General features: G+C 39.3%; 1 protein-coding gene across 2 annotated transcripts in view; it reads left to right on the forward strand.

The window, feature by feature from the left end:
• Positions 1 to 25,378, forward strand: part of TMPRSS15 (transmembrane serine protease 15) — a 54,710-nt gene that overhangs the window by 11,745 nt on the left and 17,587 nt on the right. For both annotated transcript variants that reach the window (XM_083500334.1, XM_083500333.1), the window contains exons 8-18: positions 5,252 to 5,360; positions 8,732 to 8,841; positions 9,753 to 9,890; positions 13,005 to 13,154; positions 13,826 to 13,931; positions 14,169 to 14,319; positions 15,359 to 15,500; positions 21,961 to 22,050; positions 23,127 to 23,252; positions 24,100 to 24,240; positions 25,240 to 25,350. In XM_083500334.1, coding sequence (XP_083356460.1) covers positions 5,252 to 5,360; positions 8,732 to 8,841; positions 9,753 to 9,890; positions 13,005 to 13,154; positions 13,826 to 13,931; positions 14,169 to 14,319; positions 15,359 to 15,500; positions 21,961 to 22,050; positions 23,127 to 23,252; positions 24,100 to 24,240; positions 25,240 to 25,350 — 1,374 coding nt within the window. The remainder of the gene's footprint in view (positions 1 to 5,251; positions 5,361 to 8,731; positions 8,842 to 9,752; positions 9,891 to 13,004; positions 13,155 to 13,825; positions 13,932 to 14,168; positions 14,320 to 15,358; positions 15,501 to 21,960; positions 22,051 to 23,126; positions 23,253 to 24,099; positions 24,241 to 25,239; positions 25,351 to 25,378) is intronic.

Here is a 25,378-nt window from a genome sequence, read left to right on the forward strand (position 1 = left end):
AAATAAAAGAATAACGATAAAGAAATTATAGGTGACATACTACAGAAAAGCAATATTCTGACTACAAAAAGATTTATGCAATTAACCATGAATAGCTGTTTTATGCCCACTAAAAGGCTGAGATATGGTGTTGCTTTGAAACAAAGATCCAGCTTTCACTGCTCTAAATTCATATTGTATTCATATCCTCAGTCTGGTCTGGTTCCTTTCAGAAAGAGGCTACAATAGAAAGAAATAGAAGTGAAAAGCCAAGCTGCATATATAAGATGAGATGGTCTTCCATGGAAGGCATCTTGGAGACTATATGATAGCATGTGGATCCACAGGAAGAGAAGGAGGTCTCCGGTTGATGCCTCCATTTTATAAGCATGGAGGCCTCTGCTGCCGTTGCCACCCCACCATTGGTATTCTAGTTGTAGTATTGGCACAGATGAGGTGTTTTGGGTGGCAAGATTGGGGATGGTTTTGGTGTAGCCCAGTTCAGTCACTACTGTGTGTGTGTTTTTCTGCTTTCGTGTTGATTTTCAGAGAAACATTAAGAAATATAATTCCTTGTGTAGTCTGTTCTACCTTATAAGTCGACCACCTCTTTCCCAGCCCATTCTTAAGGGAAAGGCCCATAGATCAATGATAGAGCATCTGTCTTGCATATAAAAGGTCTCAAGTTCAATCCCTGGCATCTCCAGGAAAGGCTGGGAAAACATTTTGCCTGAAATCCTGGAGAGCCACTGTCAGTCACTGTAGCCAGTTCTGAACTAGATGCTCCTACTCGGCATTAGCCAGCTTCCTATGTTCCTACCTTCATGTGCAGGCCAGTCTATGGTGGATAGTTGGGTTGTTTTCTTGAAACTGTATGATGACTGTTTGTGTTGAGATTTCAATATCAGGAGGCCAACAACAGAGCATTCAGATAAGGTGGGGAAATAAATCACATTTCAGCAGTTGGGACTTTAAGCACCAAACTAGAGAAGGCATGGGAGACACATGAACAGTCTAGCGGTGGTTGTTATTAGTTATTACAACCAGGGAAGGGCTAGAAATTTGAATGGAAGAGTGGTAGAAAGATGCTTGACTGTTTCACTGCAGATGATTTTCTCAGTCAAAATCCCTCCTCCCACAACTGCTTTTCTGTTGTAAAGAAAATGATAGAAGGTCTCTTTTCCCCTTCTGGAAAAAAGCAGTGGAGATCAGGATTTTTTAAAACAAACCAACCAACAAGAGTGGTCCAGTTGGACAGGGAATTACTACTACAGTGGTACCTCTGGTTACGTACTTAATTTGTTCTGGAGGTCCGTTCTTAACCTGAAACTGTTCTTAACCTAAAGCACCACTTTAGCTAATGGGGCCTCCCACTGCTCCTGCGCTGCTGCCGCGCAATTTATGTTCTCATCCTGAAGCAAAGTTCTTAACCCGAGGTGTACTATTTCTGGGTTAGCGGAGTCTGTAACCTGAAGCGTATGTAACCCAAGGTACCACTGTACTACTAATACTACTACTACTACTACTACTACTACTACTACTACTATTTGTAGTAGTATTTCTACCTGATTCTTCAATCTCTGCACCTAACGCAGCTGGTTAAGCACACCTTCACCTTCTGCCACTACAACTACTCTGAGCATATTCACATAACCCAGAGCTGTATTTTGCTTATACAAACAAAGGTTATGAGATTGTTCACTTATGTCCACAACTCATATTGATGCCCCCTGAGGGTGAAACTTTACAAGAAGTGCCTTAAGGAAGTATTCTAGTTACATGCTATCAAATATTATTCCCCAGTTCCAATATCATGTTTCTCTGTGGGTGCTTATGTTCAATATTTATATTTGTTTCGTTCTTTCAAATTTCAGGTTTCTGCTGTTGACAATATAGCAAGAGCATTGGTGTTAATATTAAGATGTTAAGAAGCTAGCATGTACACAAGCTGCTCATTTGACCCATTTCTTTTCCTGACATTTAAAACAAAACTTCACAAACCATCAAGGGAGCAACTATGAATACAGTCTCTTTCCTAGTATGTCAACAATGTAGATGCAAGATTAATATATCACAGCCTCAAGTGTAGGAACAGTGAAAGATGTTAAGCCAATACACAAGGATATATTTTTTTTGTATTTCCTACCTATAGAATTCAGCTTTCAGCTTAGTGGGACTCTGTGAAAAATCCATATGCATAGAATTGAAAAATTAAGCTTAGCTCTCTATCCCCGTGGTATGCTTAGCATGTATTCAGTTCAGTGATAAACCTCTGAGCTTTCTAGTTCAAGAAACCCAATAGCTCTGAGCCAGAGTGAGCTACTGCCAGTCGGAGACATTATTGGACTATTGCTATTACTCAGTGTACAAAAGCTTTTGATGTCTTCTTTTTATTTGATGAAATGAGGCATCACAATACATATACAGTATGGTCCCATCTTATGCGGGGATTTGGTTCAAAGGGTTCTGCTTATACATGAAAATTAAAGGTAAAGGTAAAGGTACCCCTGCCCATACGGGCCAGTCTTGCCAGACTCTAGGGTTGTGCGCTCATCTCACTTTATAGGCCGGGAGCCAGCTCTGTCCACAGACACTTCCGGGTCACGTGGCCAGCGTGACAAGCTGCATCTGGCGAGCCAGCGCAGCACGCACAACACCATTTACCTTCCCGCTGGTAAGCGGTCCCTATTTATCTACTTGCACCCGGGGGTGCTTTTGAACTGCTAGGTTGGCAGGCACTGGGACCGAACGACGGGAGCGCACCCCGCCGCGGGGATTCGAACCGCCAACCTTTCGATCGACAAGTCCTAGGCACTGAGGCTTTAACCCACAGCGCCACCCACGTCCCTCATACATGAAAACTACCTATAATCAAACACTTGGAGCCACCCTGCAGCTAGAGGGTGAGGGGGGCGGGGAGAGAGAGAATCCTCAGTACTGCCAAATCCTGTGTGCTGAGTGGGCCCTGCCCTGCAAGCAAGACAGAAAGTTTAAAAGCTTGGGGGGGGGGTTGGGGGGACATTTGGTCCACTTGGGGATACCTGGTGCATAAGGAGCATTTAAGCTCTCTGCCCATTCAGCATGCTGGATCTGGAAGGCAAGAGATGCTTTCAGAAGATCTCATGGGAGCCAAGTTTTCCAGGTCTGTGATTTTTCACTTGGTTCCCATTACCAAAGGGACATTACCTCTTCCATAATAGCTGCCTGCAAAGCTTGGAAAATTTTACAACAGGATTTATAGTCATTTTATAACTACTCTTGTCCACAAAAGAACCTATGTCCAACACCATCCGGTCCCCATTAAAATTCCCTTTAGTGCTACGGAGTTCAGCATATGCTAGAGGTATAAAACCACAGCACAGGAAGGGTGTAATTCTAACAGTTTCTTCCTGATACTGTCAGAGTTCAGTGAAATCAATTAGCTTCTCAGCTGAAATGCAGACAACAGGTGACATTGCAACCCTCTGTCCCCTAGTTTTAATGATAAAATCGCCGTGAAATGAAGTGACTCCACCATTGTCCCCATTCCTTAATTCAGCTTTAGAAAGTGAGAACCATGTCCTATACAGAAATTCAGGTAGTAAATCATAGTAGAAGTAGTCATGGTACTAAAAGATTTTTTTGTTAAAAGAGGACAGAGGTATATGGGAAATCTAAAGTGTGTTTTTGTTTATTAAGTTGTTACTTTATTTAAAAGAAGTGGTGGATTGTATGACTGTAAGGCAGAGATGTCAGCTAAGTCTAAACACAACAAATTTGAACAGCTATATACTGTTTATAGTAATCACCCTCTGCAGGCATTGTTAAAAAGTGAATGTAGACACAAAATCAGGGTTGTAAAATGTGGGGGGAGCCCCCATGGATACCAAAGAGTGTCAGCTTCAAATTGTCATCTTCCATGAAGGCTATGAAAACAGTGAGGGGCGAAATGAGTAATGCTAGCACACTCATCCCCAATGCCTTCCCTTGCATGTTTACTGTCACCATTTACTAATGCCTGAAGAGGGCTAATATTGTATCTGAAACTACCTGTCAACAAAATATCTTGGTTAGCATGGATTGGCTGTGAAGACATGGACACCCTTCCTCATTATCCTAAGGACAAATTCAAGAAAATTTGCTTGGATTGCTGTAATGAGTCAGCAAAGAAGTGAAAACAAAATAGGCTCTGAGCATTTGAACTCATTTGGCCAGAGATTGGTCTCCCTTGCGGGAGAAAAGTGACCAGATTTGTATTTCTTAACATTCACAACACAAGGATTTACTTCATGGGCACAAGGCTAGCACAAGGATTTTTGCTGTCTGAGGCAAAAGACAAGATGGCACTCTCCCCCATTCTATTAGATTGGTTGAATCTAAGGTGCCATCTGCACTATACATTCAAAGCATTATCAAATGCTTTAAACAGTCATGGCTTTCCCCAAGGAAGCCTGGGAAGTGTAGTTTGTTAAGGGTACTGAGAGCTATTATTTAGGAGACCCCATGCCCCTCACTGAACTACAGAGCTCAGAGTGCTTTGCCAGTCAGTTACCCTTCCCAGGGAACTCTGGGCATTGTGGCACCTTGAACAATGTACAATTTCCAGGGTTCTTTGAGGAAAGCTATGACTGTGTAAAGTGGTATGATACAGCTTTAAATGTATAGTGCAGATGGGGTCATCAACAGTAGTGATGGAATAGCATCTCCTACTGAATTTGAGGATAGAAAGCTAGAGCAGAGCAAGTGGCACAAAAACAGCTCTCTCGACTACCACACCACTTCCCACCATCTGCTGCCTGATGTGACTCTGTGACTGTGGCTAATGGTATGGCTGGCCCTTCATACGAATGAGCTCCATGTCTCTAGTATACCAAGTTCTATCTAACCAGACCTTGCAATGGTGCCAGTAATAGTTAAGGCATATCCAGAAAGGAGGCTCTAACTGCAGCAGTGGGTGAATTACTATTGCTGTCTTAGAATAATGGTTGCAGCTGACTTGTGAGGTAATTTTTCATGCTCCAGAAATCAGTTCAATGTATGAGGGGGAGCCCTGGAAACAAGAAACCTAGCCCCTTCAAGACAGTAAAAATAAAATGAGGAATACCAAATCTATATTCTGTCTGCTAATATAACCAAATTTATCTCAAACAGCGAAGCTTTGCCTCTTCCCATAATGTGTTACTGAGACAATATAGTTGGAAAACAAAGTACAATTGTTCTTTATAATCAAGGACTGGAGCAATCTCTTTCTGAGACTGAATTTCTTGAAAAGATAATTATTATTTATTTACAGCTACATCCTGTGATGGAAAATTTATTTTGACTGGCTCCACTGGATCTTTCCACTCTATTCATTATCCAGAGCCTTATATTTCAAACCTTGCTTGCCGATGGATTATACAGTAAGTCACTTGACAACATTCTATCAACTAGACTGTATTTGCAGATAAAATGCAAACACTTTTTTCTCAACAATGTTTTTTATACACTCCAGTTAATGCGGGGCATAATATGCACCAATAAGTTATTTACATACATACGGTATATAATTTTATTTGGATGCCACCTTTCCATAGTACAAACCATGCTCAAGGCGACTTGCAACATAAAAAAATAACTACAACATAAAAGTAGTCATAAACAATAAATAAAACATTAGGAAATATTCCCTCTCTGCTCTCACCTGGGGGCCTTTCTTCCCTCTGCATCTCTCACCCTGGAATATCTTCACTTCCCTGCCTTCTATTATTTATTATTATTTATTGAATTTTTATACCAACCTATACCCGGAGGTCTCTTTCACTCGGGATCATTCCACCACCTATCTGCAAACTTCATGGGGGTGCAATTCTTGGCCCCCAATGGCATCACAGCAGGGAAAACCCCAGAGGGGCCATTTTCTGTGTTGTCTCCTCAAGGTGATTCCCAGAATCCACAGTGGCAACATATCTGGCCTCCAAGCGATGGTTGCAGTGCACTCCTTGGAGGCCAGATTTCCTTCTTCCTCAGCAGCCCTGCACCTGTAGTGAATAGGTGGATAGGAGGCGCTGCTGGTCTCCTCCCAACCTTGTTCCCAATGTACATCACAACACACATGTACGCACTCACTCTCCCTGGTTCCTGGTGTAAATCTTCACTCACACCTTCTTCTCTGGTAGGAAGGTATCTTGTGGTTCACCTCAATGTCTTGGGCTGGCCCTGGTCTTGATACATAACCTCAGGGTGGGTTTCATCCAGTTTTCCTGCTTCTATGCATCAGTCAGTTAACATTGTCTCATGCAACAAATTACTTCCTTTCCTTTTCCTTAATAACCTAACTATCAACTGTTGTCACCATCAGAGACTACTGACACATCTCTAGGAGCACCTCATAGGTCAGGGGGTGGGGAGGCTTACTGATGAACATACATCTCCAAAGTACAGCTGTTGCTTGTCTTGTTTGCAGAGAAGGAATATGTCCCCCCCCCCAATATAGGGCCAATATTGGCTGATGGATGAGAGCCCTTTAGCTCTCAATCTCCCAGCTAAATACCTGAGGGGTGGGGAAAATAAGCACAAGCTCAGGATATAGGATGAAATATCCTAGGTGTTTTCTTCCCCTTCCACCCCAGTCCTCTTCTCCAGCCAAACTGGAGGGGTATACAGTATTTTGAAGGAGCTGAGTGGCATGTGGGATATTTGTGGAAGGATTCAACAAATCACTCAGACACTTCCTGTCCTTGAATGATGATATAAACATGTTGAACTCCTGCACGTGCTGTTGTCAGTGATTCAAAAGTAAATTAGTAGCAGGACAAAGATGATCTGTTAGGGTTTTGTTTTGCTTTTTTGCTTTCTTCTGACTTAAGCTTTTATGAAGATTTTCCATTTCCTCATCCAATTTTGTGCTTCTTTCCTGAACAGAAATATATAATATTGTTATTCTTTTTAATAAATGTAGAAAAATAACTTGCTTGTTGTCAAATTACCCTATCATATTAAATTAGCCAAATATGCCTTGCTGAGTTACTTTTCCCAGCATTTTCCTTGAGCTTTTTTATTGTCAGATATAATTTTCTATGCTTCTTCTATCTACGCAAGTGCTAACAAAAGAATAAATAGAAAGGATTACAGATTGCATTAAAAATGTGCTCTACTACACTTTCCAAATTGATTCTGACAAGCATGTTGAAATGGTTGTGGTCAAATACTTCAATTCCTTTTGGGAACTGCAACCAGGGGGGAAAAGGTAATTTAGTAAATTCAAAACAGTTTGCCAGTTTGAAGTTTGTATTCGCATCCTGAATATTCCAGATTTTCTAGTTTCTAAAAGGAATTAAAAGGAGGACATGACAATGGAAATGAGGACTGTTTCTGAGATGATGCTACTGTTTATTTTAAAAAAATTACTATGCATTGTTTCCAGCACTGTTGTTCTGTTCATGCTACAGAGTTCCACTTGCATAACTGAATTTTCCCCTACGGCCCTCATACACCCCCAAAATCTGCTCCAGAAGATTAGGATACAGGACATCCTGGAGCAGATTTGTATCATTTTCTGAACATGCATGTCTCTAAAATAAAGGGGTTTGTGTGTATAGTTCCATTTCATGTTACATAATTAATGGATGTAGTGCAAGTTCCTAGATATAATGATAAAATGTATCCTGTTTTAAAAACTGCGTACATTGCATATATACTTTGTATAAATCAGCTCCACCCAGGATGCATGCATTGCTCAAATAAATTTGCAATCTTCTCCCATTTTACAGGATACATTGTCAGCATATGTAGCACACTTTCTAACGTGGTAATGTGTGAGGTGGCCATAGTATTACCAGATATCTTAAATTCATTGCCTTAAATTCCAAGTTGACAAAATATAATCTAAACAATACTCTCCAACAAATAATTTAAAAATTGCCATGAACTTTCAGAGCAGATAGTGCACAATTAATGCTTATATTTATTTGTTATACAAATCAGCAACTTATACTTAGATTTGCACAAACTTGGGGGGGGGGACAGAGAAATTTTAGTTAAACAGGATTCAGATTCAGACTGCAATCCTAAATTAGGTGGCTCATAGAATTGAAGTTAGGACTTGCTTCAAAATGAGTCTGTTTAGAATGGGATGTCAACCACTTGTCTGCCATGCTACAGAGGCCCAGCTGGCCTCAGTGAGAAGTTGAGCATTCAGTCTCCAGCCCCATGTTTTGAAACACTCTTCCAACAGAGATTCAGCAGACACTGACTTTCAGACAAGTTGAATATTGTTTTATCCCACCAGGCCTATGTGGTTGTTTAACATTTTCTTGAGTAGCCACTAGCCAGTCATTTCAATCATCATTTTGCACTGTTTTAAATGTTTTTTTTAATGTGCTCATATTGCTGTACAACACTCTGGTATTTTATGATTGGACAGTATATAAATACTTTCCTAAATATAAATAAATGAAGTGTGTAATTTTCAAAATATAACTATCCCTGAATTGCTTTTCTTGGATACAATTCAAGGAGCACCTTTATAGGCTCCTTTGGGAGGAAAGGTGGGGTGGAAAGCAATAAAGTAAGTAAATAAAATGTGCAAGCAACTATTTGAACATCTGGATGGAGCTCCAATGCTCTTTACATGAGCAGCATATTTCCAGCACTTAGCTTGCAAAGCAAAGCAAAATTGCTGCTGGCTGGGTGGAGGGGATTTGATTCAATATACGTCCTCACATTTCTGTGTATTATGTCTACTGCATTCAGCAACCACGCAGCTATTAACAGAATATTTTGCCCCTTTTAGTGTAAATCAAGAACTGTCTATTAAGCTGAATTTCAGTGCTTTTGATACACAGCAGTATGCAGACACTCTAAGTATTTATGAAGGTGTAGGCCCAGGGAAGATTTTAAGAGGTAAGACACCGTTTTAATACTGTTTTAAATCTGTGATACTTACAGCAACCAGGCATCCTTTTCTTTTTACAATGCAATGTTTTATAATCCCTTGTGGTGAGAATGATGCTCTTCATCCAGAGTTTTGTGTTTCAAGATAAGCAGGGATTTTTTTTCATGAACAGGCTTCCCCATTCACCTGAATGGAGGAAATAGCACCTTGTGTACATTCCTTTCAACAATTTCATTGTGGCAATTGCAAATGTGCTAGTCAGTTCAATAGACTTTTAGTTGATCACAGCTTTGTTATGTGTCCCATTTGCATTTTCCAAAAGTTCTAAGAGAAGTAAGAATTGCTATTATAATAAATGCAATGTCCAACTTATACTATTCCTGCGGATGAAAGCACAACACTTGTTGCAGGATCTCTGCTTAAAAGCATTCCAGATTGCACTTCTAACCACATGCAAAGCCTCGGTTAGTTGAGTTTCTGATTATGCAGAAGTCAACCACTACTATATGCCCAAAGCCATGGGGAACCAGTGGCCACAATAATGCTGAACTCTTCATGTGTCAATGTCATATAAATGATTTCTTTGTTTTCCATGAAGTTACGAGTCAATGGTGTTTCTAATTCTAATTATAAATTGCTGTCTATTTTCATCATGAGATTCTAGAGGATAATCTGATATATTCTAGGATAACACTTCGAACTCTTATGAGGGCAGAAACAATTTAAATGGCAAATTGTAATCTTGCTCATAGCTTGATGCTTAAATGCCATTCATTTTTAGGTATACAAATGGATAATAGTAGAAAAAGCATAAGTGTTTGGGCTCACTTTTCTGTAAACTGAAGACTACTGATTTGGATTATTTGCGTGTATGTGGCATTATGCCCTTTAGATATCTTTGCCATCTCTTTCTTTGTAGGTTTCCTCTCAGGTTCTGATCCTGGTACAATTTACATATTTTCTAATAAAGCCACTGTAGAATTTGTTACAGACTACGCTGAAAATTATAATGGCTTTAATGCAACCTACAGTGCATTTAACACAAGTGAACTGACAGGTAAGTAGTCTTTCTAACTTCTGTTTAAATATCACATTGTTAGTATATGTGGTGGGAGGAGCTCTAGCCACAGCTAGCAAAACTGTGACATTGCTCTGATATGGAGACAAATGCACCTGATTTCACATGTGACTTCACATGCGGTGGATGTATTAAATCAGCTCCCATAAATGTTAGTCTTACATTGTGTCTATAGCCTTATTCTACAGACACTGTATTATTTAATCAAATCCATTTTGAAGTGCTAATGTAACAATGTGTTGTTATCCACTTAACTTGTTCAAACACCCCATGAATAATTATCCCTTTCTATATTGGTCAGGCCTGATAGCATTACCCTTTTTGCTGCTTATAGATACCAAAGGTGCTGTATCATCAAGGCTGCTTACTTGTATTTCAGCTTTGAACTCTTTAGACTTTTTTTAAAAAAAAAATCAATCAAAATTGGGAAAATGTATCCATACCTAGAGATGTTACCCAGGAACATACATAATTAACAGGATTTCATAGAATCATAGAATCATAGAATCATAGAATCATAGAGTTGGAAGAGACCACAAGGGCCATCGAGTCCAACCCCCTGCCAAGCAGGACACACCATCAGAGCACTCCTGACATATGGTTGTCAAGCCTCTGCTTAAAGACCTCCAAAGTAGGAGACTCCACCACACTCCTTGGCAGCAAATTCCACTGTCGAACAGCTCTTACTGTCAGCAAGTTCTTCCTAATGTTTAGGTGGAATCTTCTTTCTTGTAGTTTGGATCCATTGCTCCGTGTCCGCTTCTCTGGAGCAGCAGAAAACAACCTTTCTCCCTCCTCTATGTGACATCCTTTTATATATTTGAACATGGCTATCATATCACCCCTTAACCTCCTCTTCTCCAGCCTAAACATGCCCAGCTCCCTTAGCCGTTCCTCATAAGGCATCGTTTCCAGGCCTTTGACCATTTTGGTTGCCCTCCTCTGGACACGTTCCAGTTTGTCAGTGTCCTTCTTGAACTGTGGTGCCCAGAACTGGACACAGTACTCCAGGTGAGGTCTGACCAGAGCAGAATACAGTGGCACTATTACTTCCCTTGATCTAGATGCTATACTCCTATTGATGAGGCCCAGAATTGCATTGGCTTTTTTAGCTGCTGTGTCACACTGTTGGCTCATGTCAAGTTTGTGGTCAACCAAGAGTCCTAGATCCTTTTCACATGTACTGCTCTCAAGCCAGGTGTCACCCATCTTGTATTTGTGCCTCTCATTTTTTTTTTGCCCAAGTGCAATACTTTACATTTCTCCCTGTTAAAATTCATCTTGTTTGTTTTTGCCCAGTTCTCTAATCTGTCAAGGTCGTTTTGAAGTGTGATCCTGTCCTCTGGGGTGTTAGCCACCCCTCCCAGTTTGGTGTCATCTGCAAATTTGATCAGGATGCCCTTGAGTCCATCATCCAAGTCGTTGATAAAGATGTTGAATAAGACCGGGCCCAAGACAGAACCCTGTGGCACCCCAGGATTTACAGATTAATGAAGATGATTTCCCATCTAATTCCCATTTCACCTTGATAATTACTATATTATGTTACTTTTTTCCTAGATGTTAGTACCCCCTGGTTTGGAAAATTAAATTAAATTGATTGAAATGTCTGACTAGTGGCATGCAAGAATATATTTCTTTGTTTAAGTAATTTCTGTAGCACAATTTAGGACAATATCCAGTTACTTCAAACCAGCATCCAGCATCACGCTCTACTCTCCAAATGGCATTTTTAAAAATGCGCATTGACAGTTCTTTAAATTCTTTTAAATTTAAATTCCTCCATAACTGAAAACCATGATAGGCAGAAGCATGATAGGCAGGAGGCCCTGATTCTTGTGCTTGGCTGCAGGCATCACATCAGGGCATCTGGCATAGCTTTCATGAAATGAGTAGTCTGATGTGGTTGCAAGTGATCCCTAAGATAACTGGGTTACAACCTGTTTAGGGCTTTAAAAGTCAGAGCTGGTAACAACTATGCTCAGCATGTTGTACAAAACAAAAACAAAAACACAACTTCTATATTCATTAAGAAGACATTAAGTGCTTTCAGTTGAGTCTTCTTTCTTCATATAAGTAGATACCCTGTTGGAACACACACGGTTCAAACTAAATATAGGCATTCATGCATAAGAACCACTGCTGAGTTGTAATATCATGTGTTATTTTGAAACAAATATCCTCTGGCTCTGAAAACAAAGGCCTGTATCTTTTATATTCATTTCTTCTGTGGCTATTAACAAACCTTACAGTCATAAAAGATACAAGTTGCTGCACTGATCTTGAAGAGAGGGAGAGTTGTCCAGTTGCCTAGGCATTTCTGTCTTCCTTTGCAGAGGGGCCTAGGGCTTAGCCACACTTACCTTTCCCCCCACTCTTTTCCAATCCAGCTCTGTGTCTGAGCATGAGGGTATTTTTGCCCCTGAACTTTCCCCACAAAAACCTGCTTTTTGAGCACACCATCAAAGCAAATATCAATTTGGCTTTTCCACGGATTGCCATTTGTTCCAACTGAGCTTTAAAGAGTGGAATTTTGTGGGGAAAGGCTCTGGAGCAAAAAAGGGTAGGGTGCTTGGACACAGAGCTTTAAAGCGTGGACCATGCCTAGAACAAGCAGAGAAAATAAGAGTGTGGATAAGTCCATGGTTGAATATTAGAATGGAGATGGGAGGGAGACTTGCATCTGCATTACAGGCTTACTGTATATAGAGAATCCTAGAATTGCAGAGTGAGAATGGACTCCAAGGGTCATCCAGTCGAACACCAATCCCCTAATGCCAGTTGAGGGAAATAGTATTCATGTTTAGTGCTTTGACAATGGGGAAAGGCCATTAAACCTACCATGAAACTAGTACAAAAAATAAGTGTGTGTGGATTATCTACAGAAAACCATGCCCAGGCTCATAGAAGCTAACATCTGGGTGATGTATTTTCAGGTTGGATAGGAAGCACTTTCAGCACAGTCGCTTTGCTTGTGATATGAAAAGGATTAGGGTATAATAAATCAGTACATGGTGGAATGTCATTGTTCACAGTCCATTGAGTTAATTTATTAAATTTCGTTTCATTAATTTATTCACATTTCGCTTCAAGACAGTCAGAAACTTAGCTGCACTTTTGAAGATGGCTTTTGTTACTGGATTCAAGATTTAGATGACGATGATGAATGGGCAAGAATTAGTGGTCCCACATTCCCTATTACATCTGGCCCTAACTTTGATCATACATTTGGCAATTTATCAGGTAAGAATTAAGATATGAGCAAAACATGAATTGATTTGAATTTTCTTTTTTTACCAATATATTTTTGCAAAATAAAATAGAAATGTCTTGCAAGGCAGAAGGGATAATTTCCCCTCTTGAAGATCTCACTACTCTTTGTACACTTGACAATATATCTTATAATCATCAATCTCATTTGGATACCTGTTTGGACCAATGGAATGCATATATTAATATCAATGTTTAGGTCAGAACTGATGGATTATATTTATTGTTCATCTGAGTTAACAATGCCCCCGCTTCTTTTTGTTATCTCTTCAAAATAAAGAATGATTGTTTGTATTTAGCAAAGGAAACAATGTCTGCTCTAAAAACTGAGAGTTTTAGCTTGTCAGGCCTGGGGCTACAAAACATGGGCTCCTTGGACCTTTCCCCTCAGCCCAGTGATCCATCATGCTTAGGCATCTGTATGAGAGCCAGTGGGCTATGTGTGTCTCTTTTTATAAAACTGCAGCAACTAAGTGTCCCATTGAAGCCAATCATATAAATTATTTTATTATTATTTATTCAATGTATATTCCATTGTTCAAGGTAGAAGTTCAGGGCGGCAAATTAGCAAGTGTACTTCCTTAGGTAGTTGGTGGAACGAGGAGTTAATAATTAACTAATATATATTATTATCTGTCTTGCAGGCTATTACATTTCAACACCAATGATGTCTGGAGGCAGACTTGTGAGAGTTCGACTTTTAAGCTTATCCTTAGTCCCCTCTTCAGATGTGTTCTGCCTAAGTTTCTGGTATTGTGAACATACCATATGTACTAATAGCAAAGTCAGTTGTCTTTCCTCCCTCCACACATCCTCAAAATCTGTTCCAGAGAATCCCTCAACCCTCTGGAACAGATTTTGAGGGTCCACGAGGGGCTGCAGAAGGGAGGAAAAGCTCACTGCACAAGTCTGCTGTGCTAGTGGATACCAGGTGGATTTCAATTTAATATGCCAGAATAAATAATTACCTCTCATTTTCCAATTCAGGTATCACATGTATGGTATTAATGTGTATCGTTTGAGCATTACCATCACATATGACCAGAACACTGAAAGGACAGTTTTCCAGAAAGAAGGAAATTATGGAAATAACTGGAACTATGGTCAAATAACACTAAATGAAACATCTAATTTTAAAGTATGTCAAGCTATTTATCATCAGTAAAGAATGTAGTCAGGTCACTGAGTTCAGCGGGCTTTTATGACCATTCCCAGTCTTCTGTCCCAATCTTCGTATCTGCAAAAAGAATACTTTTATCATTACAGTCTGCCAAAAAATGGTTAGAGCACACAAGACTAGTTAATATGAGCAGACTGTATGCTTTTGACAGAGGAAATTATTATGATTATGTTGGAACACTGAAACTTCTCTCTGTCTTGGGCTAGCCAGCTTTGTCACCAGTTAAGAACCCTTGGCTAGAGTGATGAAATATATCTACAACTGAAATTTACCTGCTCTACTTGAAGTACTTCATATAGGAATGCAATATGAAGTCTCTCTCCCCCTCCCCAATTTCTTTTGGGACTCACACCAGGGACCTTTCGATTCCAAAACAGCAATTCTAGGACTTGGTTATGCTTACATTGTCAAACTTGGCTTCTAAAGAGAACGTGCTTAGATCTAGTTTATAAATTATTGGCCTAACATGTCCAATAAATCAACAGAACCTTTCTATTGAAGAATTGTTCCTTCAGCTTTCCTGTACTGAAAAATGGATTCGGTCCATAAGTTCTACTGTATTCATATGTCATCTTTCCATCCACTAACACTGTCACTAGCAAAAATGGCTAGAGATGTTTTGAGAATCTGAATGTGTAGTGATTCCTTTTAGGGGAGGTAGAATTCCTTGTAAAGCCATTAAAAGGTTCACATAGATGACTGCTCACATTTCTACTTATTAAAATTAGAAATGTAGAAAGATTTCTTCTATAACAGTGGAATCCCATACATGTCTAGGAAGCAAGCCCCATCACTGAATCCCATGGTTTTTACTCCCATGTGTGTCTGATTTTAAAAATGTGTCTGTGTCGTATGGTTTTATATATGATAGCTCTTATATCTTTTTATGAATAGCGATATATAAATTATATGTAAATAAGTAGAATAAGTAAAATAAATAAGTAAAGTCTAAAATGAAACTGCATGCATAACATTTTATGTGATTTTTTTTAAAAAGGTTGCTTTTGATGCCTTTAAAAGACCAGGATGGGATGGCATTGCCCTCGATGATATTGGTCTGACAAATGGAGGCTGCAATGAAACTGTTTATCCAGAGCCTACGTTGGTCCCCACAGTCCCTACGACCCCTCAACTGCCCAGTAAGTATTATTGTTTTCTGTGATCACAGAAGCATTTCATTATAGGTTGGGTTACTATGTTGTATTCTTGGAGGGGGCTATCAGTAGTAAGTGGAACAGCTGATGACAGAAAAACAAAGCAAAGCTAGAGGCATAATATCTGAAGAAGGAATAACGTCCCTTCACCTGCCATTCCTATGTTATCTCTTTCTTTCCTACTGGCTGTTCTGCTTCCTGCAGCCAGTCAAGGTGGGAATTAAGGATTTAGCACTGCCAGGGCTGGACTCTTATCAGCATTGCTGCACTATAGCTCTCCTCTGCACTGTACAATTATGCGGTGCAAGGGGTTATAATGCTCTGCTGTTCCACTATTTTAAATTTTGAATGGCATGCTTGCCCAGGACTTTCTTTGGGGACTGGCTGTGCTAATTTGGCACATTTGAGCCCTTGATTCCAAACAACTAGCTAGTGCCATGCTAGCCCTCAACCCTGTAGCATGGCAGATGATGGGGGGAAATAGTAGGGCTATTTGATTTATGCCACACAGAAGCCAGTTTTTGAGCAAGGAGGGATATTTTACTATGTGGTGCCAATGTACTGAACTGGAAGTTATCTGTAGGCCTTAAGACGAAAGTGTAATATTTCTAATGCATCCCCAAATTAACTGTATCCTATTAAAATCCAGACTTCCTACTAACGTCACACACTGATGCAAATTCATCCATGGCATCACTTTGCAGATCATCACTAATGTAAAATCCCATTAATTGCATTATGTGACAACATGATGTTCACTGGAAATCTCAGCAAAAGCATTGATAGGATATGACTTTTGTGGGCAGGGGGGAAATAAGGATGTCTTAATTAAATTCACATATTTTCCAATTTTGCTGCTGTTGCTGTGTTAGATGCTGAAAGACACAGAGTTGATGATGCACATGAGTAATTTCTGTCCATTTCAGAGAGAAACAGTAACCTATATCTCATGAACATTCAGTGAACTGACAAATAATAACAAGGGTGGAAAGGATAAAGGGTCAGCAATACATGCTTATGAAACTGTTAATGAGGTTCTGAGGCAGGATCAGATTGCTTCACATAATGAAATAATAGCATATTCTATACTAACTCTGGCCAGGGAAAGATGGCTAATACGTCTAGTTTTATTATATTCCTTCTTCTGCTAAAGCATGCTGAAAATTGCTTTCCCTCTAGAGCTATCAGAAATCTTGAATACCATCAAATTCAATCTTTCAACTTGTCACATTTTTATAATGCTACTGATATTATTAAATCTGTTCTGCCAAAAACAACAGACAAAAAGGACCTGAGCCTACCTCAGCCTACTCCAATAAACATTAGCTGTAATTCAGCACTCAATGGAGACAATAGCAAAGCATCAGTGATTTTAAAGGAATTGGATCAGCCGTCTTTTACACATTGCTCTAATATTCCCATTTCCAGATGTGAAATATATGGTTTTTTTAAAAGGATGGATATTAGTGAAATTTTAAAACAGGGCATGGCGTTTAAAATCATTGGAAGGGGACACCCTTGCCATCTTTTAGTATATCACTAATATCTATCGCTCTTTTTTCAGATTCTGTTCTACATGGGGACATGATAGGGATGGAAGTTCCATTGCACACAAAATGTGCACTGAACCAATCAGAATTCCTTCAAAATGCTTTCAACCATTTGCATTGCTGCTTCAGTTCCTTTCTGAGAAAGGATATGGTTTACTAGATGGACCAGAATGAAGACTTCATGTGCTGGTCTTCACTCTAGTCCACCTACTGAACATAAAGGCAGGTCGTGCTTGCACTCTTCACCACACCCTTCCCAGACTTTTGCCTTGCTCTTTCTTCTCTTCTCATTGCTTAAACTTTGTGTAGATTTGTGTGTGTGAGAGAGAAGGTGGGGTTGCTCTACCTACTGTGACCTCTGGCTCTTCCTACCCCTGCTCTTAAATGCCCCATCCTTTGTCCAACCAGCCCCACTAGGCAGCATCTGTCATCTTTCTCTTATTCATTTTCATTTTACATAGTTCTATAAACCTCTAACATGTTCCATCTTCAGGTTTTTCCCCAGACTAAACGCTTAAGTGCCTTAGCCTTTTCCTCGAAAGGAAGCTGTTCCATTTACAGTGTTCCAAATTTGACTGTGTGGCCTTGTCATTCTTGAGATTCTGTTTTCGTAATAATTCTTAACACTGAAGTCAGATGACATTTCCAGTGAGCTTCCATCTATAGATCCAATATGGCTTTTCTGGGTGGCCACAGACACTGAAGATCCATTCAGCATGCATCCGGTTGGGAATTTATTTTTGTCCCTAAGTAATTTACTATGCACATACAATGATACCTGACATTTTCTTACTCCTTTATTTAGTTTTGGATCACCTCACAATTTCAAAATAAACAGAAAAGTGATGTATCTTCCAGTCTGATGGCTTGGAAGGTACTATGAACAATCTTGAAAGTACATTTCAAGATAAAAGCAGAAGTATTTTTCTACATTATTTTTGCCCATAGAACTATGTTTCCTATTCATGAATAGGAAATCTTGTGTACAGGAATCATACACAATCAAATTTTGGCCAAGCTCAAGTTTTGACTTTGCTTCTATGATTCTGTTTAAATCATCAGATCACACACTGAGAGACACTATTTTCCTCATCTTGTTATCCTGCCTTAAAAACCTGCTCCAAAACAAAATGCCAGTGATTTATATCTGTTGAGAATGGACTTCACTTCAGGTTTTCCCCTGACTCTAGTTCTATCAATATCTTCATTAAATTTATGTCACTTGATGTGTAGCTTCATTCTATTGCACATCTTTTGCTATCTCTGGACGTGGCAATTTAGTCAACTAGAAAACCATATAGATTGGCCAACACTGAAAAATGAAAACAAGTCTATTCTTTATTGTAGCACCCAGCAGTTCATAGAACAAAAAAAATGACAGCCAATCAAGGCGCAGTCTTCACAGGACCATGCTCCAAATTTCTTTAAACTTTCAGTAGATGTGAGAGAGCATTCTGTTGAGACACATTTGGGGCTGTTTGTATGAGTACACTTCACTTAACGCCATATGTCTCAATATGGGGAGACCAATCCATGTGTAAACAGTTCGAATAACCTTGGTCTCTATAGCCCTAGCCATGGAGGACATTAACCAAGAGCTTCTTAAATTATGCGTGATGTCAGGTTTCTTGAGGGTTTCCTATGTGGCTTATATATCCAGTTGTTCCGCCAAATTGAAATATGTGATACATGCAAATAGTGTTTAAACTCAATGTAAAACAAAGATTGATTCCATAGTGCTGCCATCTTTCAGCCTCAATGTGCCACAAATGCATAGAAAAAATGGTGGGATTTGTATAATTTTATTTTTATTTTTTTAAAAAAATAAGGGTGTGTCCTATTTGGGATGCCATATATTAGAATCAAATGCACATACCTAGAATATCCCTTATTACTGTGTTATCCTCAGCAGTGATTAAACAGCAGTAGCAAAAGTAGCTGGTAACAGTGGTAACTACAATATCTTTAGAACTTTAGCTTACTGCCCTTCACAAACATTTGACAGCCATAGATAGATCTACTTCATGTCAAGAGTATGACACAGGTAGGTGAATGATGAGTCTGCTGTGCAAATGGTTATTAATATGTCACTCGGGAGCTGCAGTTTTTCTGTTTGGTGCCACATACAAGGGTGTGATCTTGTGCATTTGGCATATGAGAACAAAAAAAGAATGTACTGACACATATCTTACTCTGTCCTAGAAAATGGGGGGGGGGAGTAATTCAGTTAATAAACTGTGAGAACAATCATTTGCTCCAAGGGAAGGTGGCTGAGGCACCTCCAGTGCCCAGAGGTCCATCACCAGAGGTCCCCTGGTGCAGCAATAGGAAACTCCACCTTGTGGTCATGTCCCATTGGGGGGTGGAAACAGGACACTCCAGGTGGGGATACAGTGAATCTGCTGGATCCTAAGCCTCTTCATTCCCCCACCATAGTCCCAAACGGGTCCCCTAATTATACCAACTCAGAGCAGACATAATTAATCCCCTCCTATTGCAATCAATTTAGGAGTAGAGAGACCCAGAGGGGGGGATACAATTGTGTCGTCTGCTATGTTCGCCCACAACTTAACACTCCTCCCACCCTGGCTGCAGCTAACCAGCAGGACATAGGAAGTAGTGGCAGCTTTGCCACTCACAGATTGTCCCCCTCCTACCATCCTACATATCCATTCTGTTGCTCTCTCTATGTGGTGACAGTTTTCCTAAGAACCCAGGTGACTGGATGTTCTTTGATGTTAAAGTGCACTAATCAGTAACATGAAATAGTCAACCAAGTTTATTTCTCTCTTTTTCCATGCCAAAAAAAAAAAAGTTTTCTTATTTGGACCCCTTGCAATTATGGAATATTTAAACACAATAATTCACTGGTACACTTCTCAACTTCTCTTAGAGAAAACAAATTATTTTGAAACAGATACACAAGCTGCCTGAAGTACTAAAAGCTGAGCTTTGCCCCACCACCTTGTGACTTGACATTTGAAGGTTATTAGGGCAGACAGTACAGAGTGAGGCTTCTTTCTTTAAATATGTAGCTCTCAACCTTTCTCCATTGAATGCGTATTCTGCCGCTGTATGATTAGTATATCTAATAGCATAGTATAAGAGGATGCATGAAGCAATATTATAGAGGAAGAGCTGTTCCACACAGAGTAGTCAAATTATCATTAGATTTAATGGTATCATTATAATTATAATAGCTGATCCTGTAAGTGCTTCTTTCAAGCCATCTGTACCTAGACAGCGGTTAATATATCTTGTTAGACAAAGAATAAAAGATACATTGCCTGGTGAGGTGTTCAGCGTAAAATTATACTTTATTCTAAAACTTGGGTCTTCATTATTTAAGAATACATCTTCTACTTAGTATGTATTATAGATATTAGAGAGGCTTAGTAATTTTGCCAGGCTCATTAATGCCCATGACATTTCTTTCCTTCTCCATATTTTTTCTGCAGGACCATAAAAACCATCTTAAGATAAACAGACTACTTTTTGAACTTCCCAAGTTCTTTCTGTGTAATTAAACATCTCCAGGGCCCTCGGCTGAGTGAAGAGATTTAAACCTCTCTGCCCAACCAGCTCTGTGTCTCTTTTAATTTCCCTTTTGCTGCCGCTGCCCCCAAACTCTGTGGTGTCTAGCAGGGACAGAAAAATTAGTGTGGAGACCTAATCCATTTTCCAGGGCAGGGGTTAGCAATCCCCAATTTTGATTTTAAATCAGTAGACAGGATTGTGACATTGCTGATTTTATTATAAATACAATGTTGTGTTTCTTAGCCCCTTGAGAAATGTTTGTTTATTTTTTATTAGAATGTCTTAGGCAAAACGACTTATTGAGCCCAAAATAATATTTTGCCCTGTTTACTTGGGGTACATAAATCCAAAAATGCTTTCCTGTGTTCAGGAATAAGCCCTTCTCAAACACAAGAGGGAGGTTAGGTCTGGTGCAGTCCTTTTTCTACTGCATGCCTGGCATTATTCAGCTGGAAGAGAGGTCACTATCCATCTGGTAGAGCTGGGTTTGGAGACATTTACAAAAATGCACAGGTCAGTGTGTGTCAATTAAGGAATTAGTCTAGATACTGGGATGCCCTTGTAAGGTACTTGGAAAATTATACATTGAAGGCTTTCTCGGAGAAAAGAAAGGTAGAGGGAGGATAAGAATTGAGATGACTGCAATGTCCAGAAGGCTGTGATGCTTTAGAGTTCAAGGGAAAGGAGGGGCATTGAAGTGGTGCAGTGGAAAGCTAACAATGGCAAGGTTACTGTGTATCAGGGAAAGTTCAAAAGGGAGACAGTTCTCCTCAGTCAAGACTTTGCCAGTCAAAGATCAGTAGATGAGGAGGAGCACAGAAAACCAAAGTGGGAGTTTACAAGTCATAAGGCTAAGCTTATCCCAGCAAGATATGTCCTGGGATTCAGAAAGCAGCCAGGTCAGCAAGCCACTCTCCAAAAATCTCTTTGTATTCAGTGTTTAAGAAGTGCAAGAATGGACGCCAAGCCAAGAGTTCCAAAAGCCAGTGAGGCTGTATCTCTCTTAGCAACATTGCTCTTGAAATTCCACCACTTTGGAATATCTTAATCCAGTTATAGTTTTAGAAACCAAAGGCTCACGAAAGCATGGGGCTTTTGTCATTTGAATGAATGAATGCAAGCAAGCATGTTTCCTGTGCCTATGTGAATGCACATATTTGGAGCAAGTGCACAGCAATGTATGGTGCATATACTCTTTCTAAGGATGAGATAAGGATATGTCCAAACAGCATTACATGGAAGAGGGAGTAAGGTTGGAGCACAGCTTCTAAATTTTCAGCCAAGTAAACAACTGTATTGATATACACTAGTCAATAAATAAATGGATTGTCATTTCTTTAGCATTTTTCCCCTTTCAGCTGACTGCGGTGGACCATTTGATCTGTGGGAACCAAACACTACATTTAGTTCCATGAATTATCCAAATAATTACCCCAACCTAGCCTCTTGTAAGTACTGTAACTTCAGAACTTAATGAATGTTTGTTTGTTTGACAACATTTATATACCACTTAATCAACAAAATTCTGTTAAGCAATTTACATCATAAGCTGTTATTAGACTGGATGGAATATGGTATGTGGTCATGAACAGTGCTTATACATGAGGAAAATCTTGTGAACCTACTAGGAGCCTAGAAAGGTACACTGTGTTTAAACGCTGCACAAAAATGGTTGCATTCCCTCTTTTATTTGGTGTGAAATAGGGGTGGACTGGACTGTTATTTTCAGTTCTCTCAGTTTCTCATTCTTTCAGTGTTAAATTCCTCCCCACATTTCTGCAGTAATTTGCTATTTTAAAACTAATAATAATTATGAGCATTTATTTTTCTAATAAACACATTTTTGTATGCAGTTTTGACTGATGTACATATTTTTGCAAGCAGTTTCCCTAATAAAGTGCATTTTGTTTGTTATTCTCACCAAAATATTGATTTTTATGTATACTTACACAGGATATATGCATTTTTGTAGACACTGCTTGACTGGAGAACTGTATTGCACAATTAAGAAAAGTATGAATTTCAAGGATTCCTGTGTTTTGGTTCTCATTGTATCAAAAAGTATGAATTAGGCATGATTGCCTCTGAATGCAAACTGAATCAAATTTCTTCACTGTCCCTAGTGTGAAATAACATGGTTCTTTATTTATGGTTCCCTTTGCCCACAGCCTGCAGTAAAAGGTGCAATTTCCAAAAAAATCAAAATGCAGTTTTGATTGTGTCTCTCTGTATTACATAGAACACAGTCAGATAATTCCAAGTAAATGATTGTAGGATGTATTGATGTTCAAAGATGTTCATACTGAAAGGTAGAGCATAATGGAAGAAGTGACATGCCAGAGTGACTTCACATGAGGCAGGAATTGGTTTTATATTCATTCTCAGACTGGAAGAGAATGTTGTTATGTCTGTCTCTTTGCTTAAGCTGCTACTCATATCTCTCTATGTGGAGATGTTGATAAATCAAAGCTCTAGTATATCTATAAAACAAAGGGACTGTTTTTCTCTGTCTTTTATTTCCTAGGTGTATGGTATTTAAATGCAGAGAAAGGAAAAAATATCCAACTTCATTTCCAGTACCTTGATCTGGAAAATATTAATGACGTTGTAGAAATCAGAGATGGCACAGGAACTGGTTCTTTATTTTTAGGCAAGTATAACCCACAAATTTATGCAAAATTAGAATACTGTATGTGGTTGAGCAGTATTTCATCCTTTCTGGAAAACACAGGCAACCTTAGTTAGTTTTTTTAAAAAAATACAAAATGAAAGTTGCTTATAGTACATTTGTGACAATTTCACTGAGCTGAGCATGAGATAATATTTTGATGGTTTATCCTTGCTAGACTTAAAAATATAACATCAATAACACTAGCTGCAACAATCCAGGTGAAACTAGAAGTGGGCAGGTTCTACTCTGGAAACAATTTGGTGGGCTTTTCACACGGATTTCACTGAAACTTCCAAATTGGCTGGTATAGTTTAAAAGAATTACAGAGAGGTCATTCTGGACTCTGAAATGCCGTTTATCCCATGATGCTCCATAGGTTTCTGTGTAGTAAGGCTTTCAGTGTGTCAGGCATTGTTGTAGCACCATTGTAGCATGCTGTACCACAATGTGGTAGAAAGGCTTCCATGCATATGTGGCAGATTCTAGTAGTGAACCCACAACTTGCTTGAACCAGAACTGCTAATAGATTACAGATGTTGGTCCTGTTTTAGGTACATTTCCCAAAAATTCCAGTTTGGGCAGAATTCACCAATATATGTGGATGAAACATATTGAAAGAATTCAGGATAATTTTTCTAGACTAGTCTTGAAAAACTGTGTCCCCTAGATATAGATGAAGGACAATGGCATTTTTTTCACTCATAAAGTTATGGGGTTGGGGTTTTTCTTCTTATTTTTATGTATAACAACACTTCACACAATTTCTAAGCAGAAAGCATTTGACCTATATCTAAAATATACATCTTTCTGTTTTCTCTATGGGTAGCTGTATATACAGGAAAGTCCCCGGTGCCAGATATATTCTCTACGACTCATCAGATGACTGTATTCTTTATTACTGACGATTCTGTAACTAAGAAAGGATTTGCAGCCAATTTCACTACAGGATACCATTTAGGCATGCCAGGTGAGATTCACACATTTTTAATCAAACATTTAAAAGGGGCACATGAATCTGTGAACAAAGATTTGTTTCTGTGCAATCCTATGCATGTCTACTTAGAAGTTAGTTTCATTGGGTTTAATGGAGCTTCCTCTATTACAGTGTAGAAGGCTAAAGCCTTCAAATGTAATTCACATTTATCAGGACCTCTGTTGGGCTAATCTACATCTTACACACTAACTTTCAGTTATTCTGCCTAGCATTAGCCAAATGGCTAATTCTGTACTTCAAAGAAGCTCAGCAGGGATGATTTGCTGCAGAGAACCAGGGAGGGAAAAATTGCCCTCTTCTCACTTTCCCCTGAGATTCCTTGTCAACCCCATACACTTCTGTTTCCTGTGGGATGCCAGGCTGTGTTTCCCTTAAAAACATGGGTCTAAGAAAGCATGGGCTTTCAGAGAGGAAATAGTATGAAGAAAAGGTTCCAGTAGTAGATAGGTAGCCGTGTTGGTCTGCCATAGTCAAAATAAAAAAATTCCTTCCAGTAGCACCTTAAAGACCAACTAAGTTAGTTCTTGGTATGAGCTTTCGTGTGCATGCACACTGAAGAAGTGTGCATGCACACGAAAGCTCATACCAAGAACTAACTTAGTTGGTCTTTAAGGTGCTACTGGAAGGAATTTTATTATTTTGACTATGAAGAAAAGGGTTAAGCATCCTCCCTGCTCTTTCCCCACTGCAAATCACCTTCCTCTGATGACAGATGGAGGAACGAAGAAGTGGCTGTTGGGCTAATGTTGGTTATCAGGGTAACCTAGTATCTCTTCACAAGAAGAGGTTAACTAAGCCCCATTTTGAATCGTAAGTCCTTCTTGCAGGAGTTGCAAGAATACCCTTACACATGAGAGACCAGAAAATTGCCTCAAGTTTCTAAAGATAAAATGGATTCAGATTGTGTTTATTAACATTATGTAGAATTCGAGTTCAGTACAATAATTAAAATGCTACATTTTTATTTTACAGATCCCTGTGGTCCCAATTATTATCAGTGTGGAAGTGGAGAATGCATCCTGCTGGTTTACCTTTGTGATCAATCACAGCACTGTAAAGATAATTCTGATGAATCAGACTGTGGTAAATCTTTATTTCAAAAATGAAAAAC

Source organism: Podarcis liolepis (assembly GCF_965112155.1).
Source record: "Podarcis liolepis genome assembly, chromosome: 4".
In the NCBI taxonomy this organism is placed as follows: Eukaryota; Metazoa; Chordata; class Lepidosauria; order Squamata; family Lacertidae; genus Podarcis; species Podarcis liolepis.